This window comes from Gadus macrocephalus, chromosome 6, assembly GCF_031168955.1.
Source record: "Gadus macrocephalus chromosome 6, ASM3116895v1".
Lineage (NCBI taxonomy): Eukaryota > Metazoa > Chordata > Actinopteri > Gadiformes > Gadidae > Gadus > Gadus macrocephalus.
In genome coordinates this window covers 2492511-2508350 of record NC_082387.1, presented here as the reverse complement: position 1 = coordinate 2508350, position 15840 = coordinate 2492511, and the positions used below count along the sequence as shown (strand labels likewise).

General features: G+C 40.0%; 1 protein-coding gene and 1 long non-coding RNA gene across 5 annotated transcripts; one reads left to right on the top strand and one right to left on the bottom strand.

Annotated features, from left to right (window-relative positions):
* Positions 1 to 1498: 1498 nt before the first annotated feature.
* On the bottom strand, positions 1499 to 5980 carry LOC132459224 (uncharacterized). Of its 2 annotated transcripts, none has more exons than XR_009526156.1 (3): positions 5743 to 5980; positions 4033 to 4158; positions 1499 to 2577 (listed from the first exon to the last, which is right to left on the bottom strand). It is a non-coding gene; the product is annotated as an uncharacterized LOC132459224 (long non-coding RNA). The 2 variants fall into 2 exon arrangements; XR_009526155.1 differs by having other exon boundaries at positions 4074 to 4158; positions 5743 to 5964.
* LOC132459222 (uncharacterized) lies at positions 3248 to 15840 on the top strand. Of its 3 annotated transcripts, XR_009526153.1 has the most exons (13): positions 3248 to 3728; positions 6320 to 6345; positions 9039 to 9249; positions 9332 to 9431; positions 10164 to 10240; positions 10369 to 10440; positions 10592 to 10636; positions 11068 to 11113; positions 11285 to 11311; positions 11448 to 11683; positions 12317 to 12476; positions 13746 to 13870; positions 15347 to 15840. XR_009526153.1 is itself a non-coding variant. In XM_060053622.1 (2 exons), the coding sequence occupies exon 2, from the start codon at positions 6389 to 6391 to the stop codon at positions 8357 to 8359; it is 1971 nt and encodes a 656-aa protein (XP_059909605.1). In that variant the 5' UTR covers positions 3295 to 3728; positions 6320 to 6388. The 3 variants fall into 3 exon arrangements, 1 of the variants encoding a protein (XP_059909605.1); XR_009526154.1 differs by lacking the exons at positions 12317 to 12476; positions 13746 to 13870; positions 15347 to 15840 and having other exon boundaries at positions 3327 to 3728; positions 11068 to 11109; positions 11279 to 11311; positions 11448 to 11570; XM_060053622.1 differs by lacking the exons at positions 9039 to 9249; positions 9332 to 9431; positions 10164 to 10240; ... (6 more) ...; positions 13746 to 13870; positions 15347 to 15840 and having other exon boundaries at positions 3295 to 3728; positions 6320 to 8359.

Below are 15840 nucleotides of genomic sequence, written 5' to 3'. Positions count from 1 at the left end.
TTTCCCGGTCAACTATATCGATGCATTTTCAACCATATTTCCCAGTCAACTCTAAATCAATGACTTTTCAACACATTGGCAATATCGCCCGGTAACCCAAATATCAATGCTTATTCCATCATAAAGATAACAATAGATCAATGTTGTTCCAATGTTGCTGCCATCAACATTAGATAACATCAGGTTTCATCGATATGGTGATGGTGATTCAACATTTATTTTGCATTGAAATTTCAATATCAACCATAATGATGATTCAGATGGAAAATCAATGTTTATTCAATGTTTGCTTGCTGTCTGGGTGTGTTCCCGCTTGTGCGTCAAGTAGGCTACGTCTGGCCATAGGCGTAGCGGCCATATACATTGGGGGGTACAAGTCCCCCCCAATGTTCAGATATGCCCAAATGTCCCCCCCAATAAATCGCTGGGAATAGGGATATAGCAATTCAATATTTCTATGGGTAGAACACTTAGGTTTTCCCTGAAGTAGGCTACACTCCGTTCCCTGAACGCATCTCTGCACACAATGCGCGCCGCACACCCTAAATAACTCAATCCGATTCTATCTACAGCTCTTACAGCCAATGAGAATATGGCTGTTCGGGCTAGCTAGCCAATGGGATAGATCCATGATTTGATTCGTCCCCGCACGTGCGGCTCGGTGACGGTGACTTGTGTCACTCAATTGCATTGGTCATCAACTGTCTTTTTTACATGACCACGGAATCAAAAACCATCAACAACAGCAAATTAGTGGCATGTTACGATCGAAAACACAGGTAAGTTATGAAGCTTTTGATAGTGTCTCTCAAATTTCGTGGGTTTTTGTCGCTTCTCTAGCGAGCAGCATCATTAGCTATCCCAGACAGCAATGGGGCGTCGAAAACGGGTTGATTGTTGGTTAAAATAGTCGGTTTCCGTCAGACGACTAAAATTCACCGTTGAATCAACCTGGTGGATAGTCGTTATCTCGACGGTCGGAGAATGTCGAAAATACTATGTTGTTTCAACGATGATTTTCGTGCTAATTTTCAACGTAATTTACCTCACGTCGAAATGGCGTTGAATTGAGGTTGTAACGAATATTAGCATTTTTCCTGATGGTTCGATTGTCATTTTAGAATGAGATCAATTAATGCTTATCCTTGTAGATAATCTGCAGGTATGGCCATTGAATGTTGCAGCTACAACTATTTCTGGCAGGAAAACTGGCCTATATACTTTTAGCAAGCTCACACAAACAGCTTTCACAAATGCAATAAAGATCACTGGTTAAGAAAACCCCATTACAACAGTAGCATTTGAGAGGGGTTAAAACACAGAAGCTGCAATTTAGAAATCCTAGTAAAGCGATGTAAACACCATGAGATCTACTCGCGATTCACATTAGTTCAGATCCAAAGTTAGTCATAAGATAAGCCCCAAAGCCCACTTACCTCATTGATTTCCACGCCCCTATTCTTTGAAATAATTACTCAAGAGTTTGGCTTGACAAAGATTAAGGTTTTAGTACCCATTTGATTGTGTTTTTTGAAAACTGTTAAGGAATAAACAAACTACATTAATGGAAATGTGTTGCAAGGTTGTAATAACACAGAAAAACAAGTTAACTTGAAATAAACGAACATACATGTAATGGAGCGGGAGAGGGAATACAGTAACCAGGGGTCAGCAACCTTTTCAACATTCAGTCCCAGTTTGACATTTTCTTGTTAATATGCCATAAGAAACAATGTATTAAATATTAAGCTGAATTATGACACAGCGACCAAAAATATTTCCAACACATTAAATGTTTGTTATCTCAAACATCTCAAAGCACTACTTTCAGAAACTTATTCAAAAAACCATTTGCACTGGGAAATGTAAATGTGTCTTTCTATCTTTAAAGACATGTACAGCTTTACAAAAAATATGTGAAGGCCATGCTTACATATTCAGGCCACAACTATTTTTGATATCATTTCAGAACACTGCTTTCAGTGACTAATTTAAACATCTTTGCACTGGTAGGAAATGCCCAAAAAACAGAATAAAGTGGAATAAAGTGGGGAAAAAAAATCTGTAGTAATGATTATGCTGCCGCATTGTAGAAGGGAAGAAATTGAATAAAGTAAAAATATAAATCCCAAGTGTGCCAATGTAGTATGCCGTAAAATAAACAATGAGGCATAGCAAACACTTACGGAATGGCTTCAAATTACATTCCCCAAACATAGATGTGGACAAAGCAGATGCATGAAAGAGGCAAGTAGTTGTCTTCATCTCCGTAACAAGAAATAGTGATGGCAAAATTTAGACCCAAACAGCAGAGGTGCATTTAATCGATGGGATATGTGAAATGGGCTTTGCCTTTTTTTGTACCTAAATCAACAAAGAACTGCAGCATTTATTGGAGAGTGCATTCAGATTCCATATATAAATAGTTTTCAAAAAAATCTGGTATCCAGGACCATGTACCCGCTGAGCTACAGCCTTGACAACCTGATAGTGCTTAATTTCATAATGCATTTGATGGTGTTGCCTTTGATTCACGAATTCTCCATTCAGCCCACTGCACGCATTCTCCTTCATCTTCTGCAAGACACAAATGCAAACATAAGAAATGAATGAGAGAAATCATAACACTTAAGATTTATCTGCCAGTTTACGTCTACCCGCCTGTCCAAACAACAGTGGCGGTTGTCATATTAAATCTAGGCACTAAGGCCACATACAGCTGATGCTCATGAAGTAAGGCAGATAAGAAACTGATAACTACTGATTTCTCCTTTCCTGGCACAGTCCTTAACATATGTAATGAGGCTAAAAACGTATAACATTACATAACTGACGACCAGTCTAATGACCGTGAAATTTGCAGGCAGTATCGTATGATGTATGCACAAGCTAATATGCTTATCAGAAAATTTGGTATGTGTTCATCTTCTGTGAAAATAACACTTGCTGCTTCTTGCTACAAAAGAAGCGGCATTCAATTATGGTATGAGGCTACAACTCAAAGTGCCTAGATGGAGTAGCGCAAGCCTTCCGTTTGTGAATGTTGATGTGCCAACTTGTCCTGCTGTTCTCAGAAACCTTATGTATAGATGTATGTGTAGACTACTGTGTCTTGCAACAAGTAAGGGATAATGGACCACGTTAGACTATCAAAAGTTAATACACGTTCTAGATGATAATGCGGCCCAAAAGCGGAGGGCCGATCCAATATGTTGGGGGCGCCCTCTGGAGGCGCCCTTAATTAATTAAAATATACGAAACAAGCAAAATTAAACCAAACATGTTCCCAAATGGAACGGAGAAGGGAGGGGGCGGGGGATTAAAGTTAGGGCGCACTGAAACCCTCACCGTAGTACGCAGGACAATGCGACAAAGCCATCTATCCCACTCTATAGAAAATATTGAGATATATATCGTATATCGCCAGTCAGCCAAAAAATATCGGGATATCATATTTTGCCCATATCGTGCAGCCCTAATCTGAATACAGACGTCGCAAAACCTCTACATCCAGCTCTCCAACAAGAAGTTGACAACGAAGACCTTAAGGATGGCACAAGCAGGCGATTTGTTCACTGATGCATTTCCAATGCAAAAACCCTGACAACCAATTGGAATACAGACGCTGCAAACCCTCTCCATCCAGCTCTCCGAGAAGCAGTTGACAACAACGGAGACCCTACAGATAACACAAGCCTGTGATTGTTTCACTTCCTCCAAATTAAACGGTAAGGGAACTAATTTCAGACAAAGCATCTTTGCACTTTTGTTTTTTTCAAAGGTATCCGATGGGTTTGCACAAATAGGAAGTAGGCTAATTATATTTGAGGTTATCTGGCACAACATTGTATTGGTTATTGTTGGTGGCATCATTGCATTTTTTTTTTTTTTTACAAGCAGTCGCAATTGCAAGAACTAAAATATTACTGACCGGCTATGCAAACTGCAGCTTACTGATGTTTCATGAATGGTCTTAGTGAGTTAATATTTCTTTTTATGGAGTTTCTACAGAATTTGCCTGTTAAGAGTAACCTTTGCCCTTAAGAATTCAATACACGTCAACACAAAATAACCTTGTTGTCCTGGAGATGTTTTGAACAGGCATGCCAGTTTCAAGGCCCTCGGTCAGGACTCGAGTGTGAGACACTGCTTCAGAGACTAAAAGGGAAAGTTGCAAGAGTAAAAGAAAAACATCAGTTACACCAAATATGTCAAACCACTTGGGTGTCTTGACCACAGTACACATAATCATGTCTTTTATTTTCTCTCTTACTACAGGCTTTTTACAATGTATAATGTACTGCACAACTAAATTGCCCAAACAAGTTCTAGCTTTTGTGAGGGAAAATAACCTTGAAATGACGGGTACATGAATTGATCCTGGCAAAAACATAAAAATGGCACCCAAGCAAAATACACAAATAAGGTAAAACGAACATTAACCTTGACGTTCCAGTTTCTGGGGAGCCTCGAGCGCCAGGTTGAATAGCAGTTGACTGCTCGAGCTATACACTGCTCCCGAACCAGGCGCACGAGCCTCCCCAGGGAAGATGCTCATCTTCCGTTGATGTAGTTGGCAACTACGGTCGTACTGACATTTACAGCAATAACCTATTAATTATTTCATATTATATACAACTCTTGGTAAGTAGAATAACACGAATAGCGATCATGTTTGACTGTCGGTCTGTTAGCAACTTTAGTTCGACCATATTCGTTCATAGATGACTAACTAGATATACTAACTAACGTTAGCTTTATCATCAATGACATTCAGCTAAACTCTGTGCCAAATTGCTTATGGCTACTGCTATGCCAGGATAAGTTATTGCGGTTATCACAGCTGTGTATATTTACTTCACATTAACGTAGTCTATGTTTATATTAGACTACGTTCATATACGAGTAACATTAAGAAACAACATTGCTCATATGGTCAACTTAAAATGTCAAATTGCCAAAGAATAGCAGCTAAATGTCCGTTAAATCAGAGACATCTATTGCGCTCGAGACATCGTTTGATTTGATTATCAAAGTTCATGACAGGTTCTAGAAGGACATTGATAAATTATTAACGATTTCATGTTTACAAAATTGTTCGTTTGCTGTACTACAAGTAATGGAATTTTTATACCAATAATACTATGAATGTCATCCATTATATTCGTTTTAGTCCCATTTCCCAAGAAATAACGTTGTCACGGTCACGCGCTGCGTCCCTGACAAGCAGCTGAATCCCGCGAAACCGTCGCGGGGAAATCCAAATCATTAAAAATGATCAATTTACTACGGGAAATCGACCCGTGGACATGTCGGCCCAGCTACATATTGTACCATAATACTAAATAAAACCAAATATTAATGACCCCCTTCACCCAAGCCTCCACAAGGGCAAGAAAAAAAATCGAATATATGCAGTAACGCGCTCACACTAATTAGACTTCTTTATATAACTTAACTGCGTGCTGAATCCAACGTATCGTAATATTATTTCCTGAAAGACAGAACAGCACTGTTGCATTCAAAACTTTTAATCGCCAACAACGGACGTTACCCTTTTTCAGCGTGTAATGGCCGTGAAGAAGCCATAATACGCTGAAGGGCGCGCGGCCCGAAACGTCCGTTGTTGGCGATTCAAAGTTGCGAAAGCAACCGAGTGCTGTCCTTGCTTTCATGAAACCATAATACTCAACAACTCCATTTCTAAATTACGCTTAATTTGGAAACAATTCTGCTGCTTACCTTGCTATGCCACATGTAAATCCCTTGGCTGTCGGGTGCAGCCTTCTGGCAACGACGACTAATGTGCACACTGCACAGAAGTGCGCCCCCTCATTACAAATGCATTGAACCGGAACTGAAATCACACGCAGCCTCTATTTTTTTAACCAATCTGATCACAGTTGATTTACTAGTACGCCAGGTGTGGCCAAAATAAGAATGCATGTTCTTTTTCAACTTGAAGGGACTTTCAAATGATTACATAACTAAAAACGACATGTTATTAAATGTTAACATTCAAATACACATTCACACAGAATGCAGTTTTAATCCTGTCAGATAAGCACACTGCAAGCCATCTCATAAATAGTATATCTTAGTTTTATTACAGCTGCCTGTAGGACCTTATACACTTCAAAGTGAATGTATTTGTATATTTATCCTGAAATAGGTCCTTAATAGGCTATACATTATTAGAAGTGGGATTCTTCACTTGCATGTGAAAGGGTTAAATGCAACTATTCATTGTTGTCACACTATGCCATCAAAACTAACTGTTTTTTTTCTTCTTCATTTGCATATTTATGGGACACTGAAGACCATTCAAAGCTCACGGCAGAAAAGGTATCAAACTTGCATTTCATAATTGTATCCGATACACACAGAGATGGCCTCTTATTGGAGTAAAAGGAGGCGAGTCTTGTCCAACGCAAGGGAGACAGAGAACGAGATTTTGCAGCAATTACATTTAAGTACAGTTAATCAGGCTGAAAATGCCCCCCCTAGCTTACCAGATCTAGCACTGTGTGGGACAACTTCAGAATTCGAGAACAGTCCTGACCAAAACACTACAGACAGTGATGCCAGTGAAAGAGAGGATTTTAGTGGGTTATCCAGCTCTGATGAAAGTGAGCCTGAGGAAATGAGTTTACAAGCTAAACTAAAGCAATGGGCATCAACTTTTGGCATTACTCTTGTTGCAGTTACCGCTCTTCTATCAATATTGAGAGTACACCACTCTGAGCTGCCTAAAGATGCCAGGACACTTCTTGGCACACAAAAGAAAATAGCTGTGCATGCATTAGGTGGTGGTGAATATCACCATTTTGGATTGGCTAAGGGAATTTTATCAAAATTGAATTCAATCCATTTGCCTAGCTGCCTTCAGACAATTCGGTTACAATTCAACATCGACGGTTTACCCATTTTTAAGAGTTCAAAAGTTCAGTTTTGGCCAATTCTTGCGATGCTTGATTGTGATTACACAAAAAAACCTTTTATTATTGGTTTGTTTTGTGGAACTGGAAAACCATCTAGTGTGTACGACTACCTCAAAGAATTTGTCAATGACCTTACCCAGCTACTGAGGAATGGATTGACCTTCAGAGGTAAACCTCTAAAGGTGATGGTGTGCTCCTTCATTTGTGATGCTCCAGCACGTGCTTTTGTGAAACAGATGAAGTCCCACAATGGGTACTCTGGGTGTGACAAGTGCAATCAAGTTGGCGTGTGGCAAAATAAAATGACATATCCTGAAATAAATGCCAGGCTTAGATCAGACGAAGACTTTGCTTTAATGTCAGACACAGATCACCACCTGCGACCTAGTCCCCTTACTGGCATTGTTCAGATGGTAACCCAGTTTCCCATTGATTACATGCACCTCTGCTGTTTGGGTGTAACAAAAAAACTCATTCTTTTCTGGATGAAGGGCAAAAACCTGGCCATAAGACAGCCATCTAATGTCATCTCAGCTATATCATCTAAACTGATTGCTCTCCGTCCCCATATTCCATCTGAATTTGCCCGAAAACCACGAGAGCTGACAGAGATCGAAAGATGGAAGGCTACAGAACTAAGGCAGTTCATGATTTACAGTGGACCTGTGGTCCTAAAGCACAATCTACCAGAAGAGATTTTTGAGAACTTCCTGTTGTTTTCCGTGGGTGTGTTCTTATTACTCAGCCCCAACCTCTCTGCACCCATGATTGATTTTGCCAATCGAGTCCTAACAGCATTTGTTAAAAGCTTTGGAGATTTATATGGTCAAGGAGAAATTGTATTTACAGTTCATCAGGTGATACATCTAGCTGATGTGTACAAACAGTTCGGTGCCCTTGACCGTGTCTCTGCATTTCCTTATGAAAACTTCCTTGGAAAAGTAAAAAAAATGTTGCGAAAGCCTCAACTACCATTACAACAGGTAGTCAAGAGACTGTCAGAGGTGCCTCAAACTGTTACTCCACCTCCAAGTAAGCAGCCCCTTTTGTACGAAATGCACCAGGATGGTCCTTTGCCTCTGCAATTCAGTACTGCCAAACAGTACAGAAAGGTAGTAACAACAGATTTCTGCCTGTCAACAAAGACTGGGAACAACTGCATAGCAGTAGGACAGGATATTGGACTGGTCCAAAACATTGTGCTATCCTCTGGTTCAGTCTTCATCATCTACAGACAATTTGGGTACAAGGAGTCCCATTTCACATATCCCTGCCCCTCCTCTCGAATAGGCTGTTTTCAGGTCCATACGTTGGTAGATGATCTTGAGGTTGAGCTCCTTGGGGATGTCAGCAGAAAATGTGTGCTTTTTCCAGACCAAGACCATTATGTTGCCATCCCTCTTCTTCACCAATCCTAATTCCTTGTCTTCTGCAATCCAAAAAAGAAAAAAAAAAAAAAAAATTTGTTATTGAACTTTTTCTTTATATAAAATACACCAGTCCTAAAATCGAATTAATGAATGAAAAAAAAAAAAAAAAAACTATAAAAAATATATATCTGAGTGGTGACAAACTGCTGTAAATTAGCTGTGAATGATCTGAGTAGTTAGAGTGCTTCAGCTGAGTAGCATTGTATACTCTTCCTGCGAAGTGCTTTTTTTTTCTTTCTATTTTTTTGGTTTTTGAGAAGGTAATTCTGGGGAGGGGGCATTTGCCTCGAGCCCGGCAAGCCTTTGAAGATAGTTAGGTTGTAGATAGTTAGGCTTAGATAGTAGTTAGAGACGACAGGTTTCAGAGTACGTCTTCACCCAAGTTAAGCTGGTGTATGCAGTTCTCTCACCACTTATGATAGTGATTCAATTTTCAATTACATTTTATTTGTATAGCCCTTAATCACCATTACAGTCTCAAAGGGCTTAACAGGCCAAATATTTCTGAGACTGTGATCAACTGTGATCACTGTTGATCTTGCAACATACACACTATGTTATATATAACAACAATGACTGATATATAGGCCAAATATATTTCTAAGGCTTATTTTTCACACTCAAAACACAGCGATTTTTTATTTTCTTTCATTCACCTCATTGACAGATGGCACAGGTGTGGAAGGTCGTCGAATTCAGAGATAGGAGCACTACCATAGTGCCAAGCAGCTGGTTGGAGGAGGCAGGGGAGTCATGGAATTGTTTCTGGCCTCCTAGTTCTTACGATCATAACCGCCTCCAGAAGGCAGTCGCGCACCACCTTCCTCCAGGTGCAGCGTGGGACGTGCACGTTGACGTGAGGGTCTTGGTTAGCTGTGGTAAGGAAAAATGCTGCATATGAAAACGTTTCTATAAGATTCAACTTGCTAAATTTCACTAATGCATGCCATTCACTTTCAGCAACATATGTAAAGGCAAAGGACTACCTGAAAAAGTCCTTACTGTGTTTAACATCAGACATACAGTCAGAGGCTGAAGACCCTATCAGAAGGAAAAAAAGGTAAAAAACAAAAAAAATTCTCCTCTCCAGAGGTGAATTGGGCCACACATTCCCGCTATCCATCAGACCCTCTAAGCCCCTTCCTTGGATAAACGACTCCCTTCAATCGATGCGCTCTAACCTCATGGGCTGCTGAGAGAGAATGGCATAAAACTAACAACCTATCAGATTTAACACAATACCAGTAACTATTATCATCTTTTGCTTACAATGTCACAGCAGCGAAAAATTCTTGTTACAATGACAAGATTCACAATACAACTGACACCCGGAAACTGTTCTCTACTTTCAAATATCTACTAAACCTTTCCCCTCTTGCTACAAACCTCACAGCAGAACCGTATGCTTCATTCTTTACTGACAAAGTGGCTGCTAATAGCAGGCAGTTCTCTGAACCATCCACAGGCAACTTATCGTCCCTCACTACCTTCGAAAAGCTCCTGAAAACTCAGCTCTTCCTAGAATGACTCTTGTCCTAACACTTTTTAACTTTCAATGCACTCTCTTCCATCTTTCTATTGCACTTAAACTTCAGACAGTGTTCGGGTGACTAGTGGCACTTTTTGGCACTCTTAGCAAGGTTTTAAATAGTGTTGTAGCTTAAATGTTAGTCCTCTTGTTGTAAATCGCTTCAGTTCAAAGCATCTGCTAAATGCATAAATGTATATGTTCTCTGTTAATATTTCTGGTGTTACCCACTGACTGCCATGACTGTCCTTGATTGTTCCAAAGGCCAAACTCACGCTACCTGCAGGAGCCAGCTGGAAGAGTCCAGACCACTAGGGGCCCGCCGCAACACTTTTTTGAAGGTGCAGACCTTTAGAGTTAAACTGAACAGCAATGAAACATTTTAGAAATTAAAATATAAATATTTCAGAAACGGCTGTTTGACTGCCCATTTTGTCTGAAATTAAACTGGCACTTACTATGCTTCAAGGTGTGGACACTGATGACGAGGCACCACCCCCCCCAAGGAAAACAGCACGACAATCTGTAGATGTAGGGCCAGGTAGGTAAAAATATGTTGTATGTGTTTACTGGTTAATGCCAGTACAAATGGTACTTTGAAGCACCATTTGAAACAACACCATGTTTAACACATATGTTAGAAATACCATTTGGCTCTCTTATTCAGTTTTGAAGTGTTTCATTTTTTTCAGACATCAATAGTGAGTGGCTATTTGGGCCATCGACCACCCAAAGAGGTAATTTTACTTATCAATAATTGTTCCTCATACATAGTTTTCCCCATCTTCCCCGTTGATCCTTGCTTCAAACCAACACGTTTTTTTGACACATTTCATTGTTGGTCTGACTGGATGAAGGACTACCCAACTGCATACAAAGCCATTCCTCTTGTGCAGTAAAGACACACACACACACACACACACACACACACACACACACACACACACACACACACACACACACACACACACACACACACACACACACACACACACACACACACACACACACACACACACACACACACACACACACACACACACACACGGCATCCCAGGACCAAGCCAAACTTCCTCGATATCAGGCTAACTGATGGTTGAACAAGTAAAACTTAAAATATTGTAACTTACACACAATAACATGACTTTTTTTTATTTTTTTATTCCAGCTCAATCAAATGGCAGCCAGAGACTTGAGCTACTACATCTAGGTAAGTTTTGGCGTCAGTAGAACACCTAATTTCAACATGTATTGATTGAACATGTATTTATATAAATTTCTTACAAGGTAAATCTTACAAACTCTTCCTTAAATACACTACTTTGAAAAAAATATATAATCATTGGCACTTGACACTAATCAATGACTTTTGAATATAGATACAGTCCAACCAAGCCACCAGCTATTGCATGGTAAGTCGAGGAGACAAACATTCTAACCATTGTTTTCATCATTATCATACACATTATAATTAAGATGAAATGGGAAAGTACACCAAAGTACACCAAACCCCAGAAAAAAATTCTAATAAGTAACTTACATGAACAGATATGGGAATATCTAAAGTCGTGGAGCTGCTTTCCAAAGTGCTGGAAGAAAATAAATTGATGAAAGCGGAAATTACCAACCTGGGGAGTGAAGTGAGGGCGCTTAGGAGAGAGATGGTGAGGCCGGTAGCACCAGAAGCTGCCGCTTCGTCCATCAAGCTGCCTCTGAGGACAATGGAGGAGTTTCAATTAGCAGAGGCTGTTATGAGAGAAACCCCCTGCGAAAAACAAAAGATGGTAGGTACAAATCTGCACTACCCAAAAGCTAGTCAAAGTATATGTGTAAATTAATAAAACCATACCTCTTCTTTCCAGCCATCCACTACATCACTCAGTATTTGTAGGAATTATCTTTCAAAACAAAATTAACACATTACTCATTATGTGAAACAGTGAGGTTCACCTAACCTAAATTGGTACATATACAGTATCTCACAAAACCCTAGCCATTTTTTCAAATGTTTTAATGTATCTTCTCATGGGATAACTCCATAGACATGAAACTTTGATGTAACTTAAAGAAGTCTGTGTAGAGTTTGTAGATTACGATAGATTTATTGTCACTATGGGCGCAATGGTCATGTTCATAATTAAGTGTACTCAGTTATGTGGCCAGCTGTTTAGTTGTTAATGGATGTGTTTTTAGTCATATTCTGAGGACAATAAATCTATAGTTCTCTACAATACGTATAATGACTAGTTTAAGTTATAATAAAGTTTCACGCCGAGGGTTATCCTATGAAAAGATACAATAAAATATTTGCAAAAATGGGAGGGGTGTAGGCCTATTCACTTTTGGGAGATATTGTAATTATACATGTTATAATTATCAATGTTTCACTTGTTTGTTGGTTTATTATGTTTTGTCAGATCTTAACATTCAGTCTAATTGGAGGGCACACTGCAGAAGAGGCCGTAAGAAGGATGTTGCAGAGTGGCCTAACAAATAACCTGGCGTGTCGCTTCAACTGGGCAGGGAAAGGCTTCAAGGAAGCCTTCAAAAGCACTGTCCTTAGTGATGTACTGTTCGGTATGTTTGTCAAAACTCAGTCACACCACACAAGCATTAGACACATACCACTGATTAAAATAAATGCTTTTAAACCAGCAAGTCGATTTTTTAATATGCACTATGGGTAGTCTTCTGAGCTATGCTTATTTAATGTAAAATCAGAAAAAGTCCATTCATAGGCTACTATGCAATCTCAGTTTTGTGTCCAGATGCAGCAATGCTTTTAACACTGACAATATTCTGCACTGCACTCTTGGACTATCCGTCAGCACTAGAACACTTTAGTTTGACGTTATTTTACTTTTACTATCTAGCTATCTTGCACCTAAAGCCTACATTCACATAAGAATGTAACAACGCGCTACTCCGCTAGCATTGGCTACGAGTGGTATGTCGGGCTACGGGCATACATGCCCGTAGCCACGACGCTGAAGTTGGCATCCGATTCGCAGCATCCGATTCGGCTTGAAAACCACTTAGAATCTTCAAATCGGTCCTGATTGAAAACCACTACACCTATACTCTTCAAATCTGGACTACATTATCACAGTAAGGCTATACATTATGTAAAACATAGTTTCAGATTTTTGAAACCTTTACCCTATTTGTGAAAATGCAATGCGGTCTGGACCCCTAAATGAGCCTGTATTGCATTTTCACAAATAGGGTAAAGGTTTCACAAATCTGAAAAATATGTTTTACATAATGTATAGCCTCACTGTGATAATTTAGTCCAGATTTGAAGAGTCTAGGTGTAGTGGTTTTTAATCAGGATCAGTTCTAATGCGGTCTGGACCCCTAAAAAGCATTAAAATGTGCCTTTATTGCATTTTCACAAATAGGGTAAAGGCTCACAAATCTGAAACTATGTTTTACATAATGTTTAGCCTCACTGTGATCATTTAGTCCAGATTTGAAGAGTCTAGGTGGAGTGGTTTTCAATCAGGACCGATTTAAAGTGGACCAGCTGCCGAATCGGATGCTGCGAATCGGATGCCAACTTCAGCGTCGTCCCGTAGCCTACCAATTTAACCCTGCATGCATGCATTCTGTAATCAAAGAAGTAACTGGGATGGAGTCGATGTGGTAACCCATAGTGCAGTAAAATGAGACTGAGAGGACAGTGAAACCACTGCACTGCGCACCAGCGTTAAGGGTCTGTGGTTAGGAAACAAATTGCTGACTTTTTGCCTGGTGCACTATGCAAAAAATGGCCATGGCCATGTTACAGCTTACCGTCGCCATGTTGGTAATTCTTGACCGGGTTTGTTTCTTTCTTTCTTTCAGCTGCACTCCAAAAACAGCTGCCAGGGACCACCCATATTGTTTTTTCAGGGACACTGAAGAAGTGGCTTAAATATGCACCGGAGAGAGAGGGAGGTGGAGGGAGGCGAACAAATGAACGCGATCAGGTAGGCCTATGTACGCTTGTTCCACACACAATGCGTCCTTCGAAGGATGAGCGTCGCGAGTGCGACTCTGGTCGACTAGGTCGCAGGTCTTAACGGACGGACCCAAAATGCATTTCGAGAGCGCAATGCTATGGAGCCAGTTTCCTGCCATAATTCCAACCTGAAAAAAAAAGTTTAGAAGACTTGTAAGTCTGGGTTTGAAAACTCAACACCTTGTAAAAAAAAAAGGTTTTGCAACACTGACAAAAGAGATTATAACCTGAAAAAAATTCAAACTAAAATTCAAACATCTGTAAACATGATTTTGTGTTCTATTTTATCTTCTTCATCATTTTCACCAACACATTTTCAAAGTTTTTCTTTTTATCACAAACATGTTTTCAAAGTTCAAACAATATCACCAGCACATTTGCAGAGTTTCAAATCTGGCACTGTTCTAACAGTGTATTTAATTGGTTCCCGGTTTTGAAACCTTGTAAATGGGATTATGCAAACAGGTGTTCATACATTGAGAAATACGTTTTGAAAGGTTGAATATTTATTTTTAAAAACATACGTTTACGCCATTGCAATGTCTTTTTTCAGAACTGACTTTTCAGAGATTTGACCACACAGGCGCAAGCTTTGAGTCACGTGAATATTGGCAGCGTTCTGTCGCGCATTCGTTTTGAAACTCCTCCTGACAGTCAAAAGTCTGAAGAAAAAGAAAACGTTCCTGGGGGCGGGACCATTTAGCTCTAAACCTATTGGTTGCTCTCGGCTGACGTACATTCCAATAACATGTGCCGTTCACCGGCCTGTGCGTGATTGACAGTGCTCTGCCAATGACAAGAATGTGATCGGAATGTACGTCAGTACATTCCAAGCGGTCAGACAACTATCATACCGTCGCAGTCCACCGCCCAGACTCCCCCCATCCGCGCCAACACCCGCATGGGGAGGGACGAAGGATGTATGTGCCGTTCACCGGGCTGTGCGTGATTGACAGTGCTCTGCCGATGACAAGAATGTGATTGGAATGTACGTCAGCCGAGAGCAACCAATAGGTTTAGAGCTAAAAAGTCACTTCTGAAAAAAATACATTGCAAGATGTTCATTGTCAGAACAGTGCCAGATTTGAAACTCCGCAAAGGCGCTGGTGATATTGTTTGAACTTTGAAAACATGTTTGTGAGAAAAAAAAAATACTTTGAAAATGTGTTGGTGAAAATGATGAAGGAGATAAAATAGAACACCAAATCATTTTTACAGTTGTTTGAATTTTTCTCAGGTTATAATCTCTTTTTTCAGTGTTGCAAAACCTTTTTTACAAGGTGTTGAGTTTTCAAACCCAGACTTACAAGCCTTTGAAACTGGCTCCATACAATGCAAGTCACGGACGCATGGCGTAGTTTGAAACAAACCTCATTCAGTCGTATTGCTGGACTCATTTTGTAGCCTTTACCGCTTATGTTAATATTCCTCTATTTATTTTCAGGCGCCGCAGGATCCTCGACCATGAATGAATGTGTGTGTGTAAATAATAATTATATTCGTTAGAATAAGTAGGGTTAATTGGGTTTGGGTTGTTAGTGTTCGGTTATCACGTTCTGTTGTTCATTATGGTCGCCACCGTTGTTGTGTCATGTTTGTTTGTTGGGTGCTCTATGTGAGAGGATTTTAATAAAAGTAGTCTGCGTCGAGGGGTGTACGGGGCGCAGAACTACAGTTAAATAAAGCCTGACTGTGCGTTTCTTGGCCGCCGCTACAATATGTTTGACAACAATAGCCTATGTTCTGTGTATTCATATATTCATTAGAGCCTTGAAGGAGTTTCAGTAGCCCTAAAATCCTAATTTAATTGTTGAGTCATATCATGATGTCCTTTAAATAAATCGGTGAGTGAAGAACCAACATCGACCAAAATTCTACCATAATCACTAGTTGAATAAAGGTTGAAAAGGGATCGACGTGCCGTCGTCGGTTGCCTTC

What these genes read in the sequence shown, in the direction of transcription:
- LOC132459222 (XM_060053622.1), top strand. Translation starts at nt 6,389, where the DNA reads ATGGCCTCTTATTGGAGTAAAAGGAGGCGAGTCTTGTCCAACGCAAGG.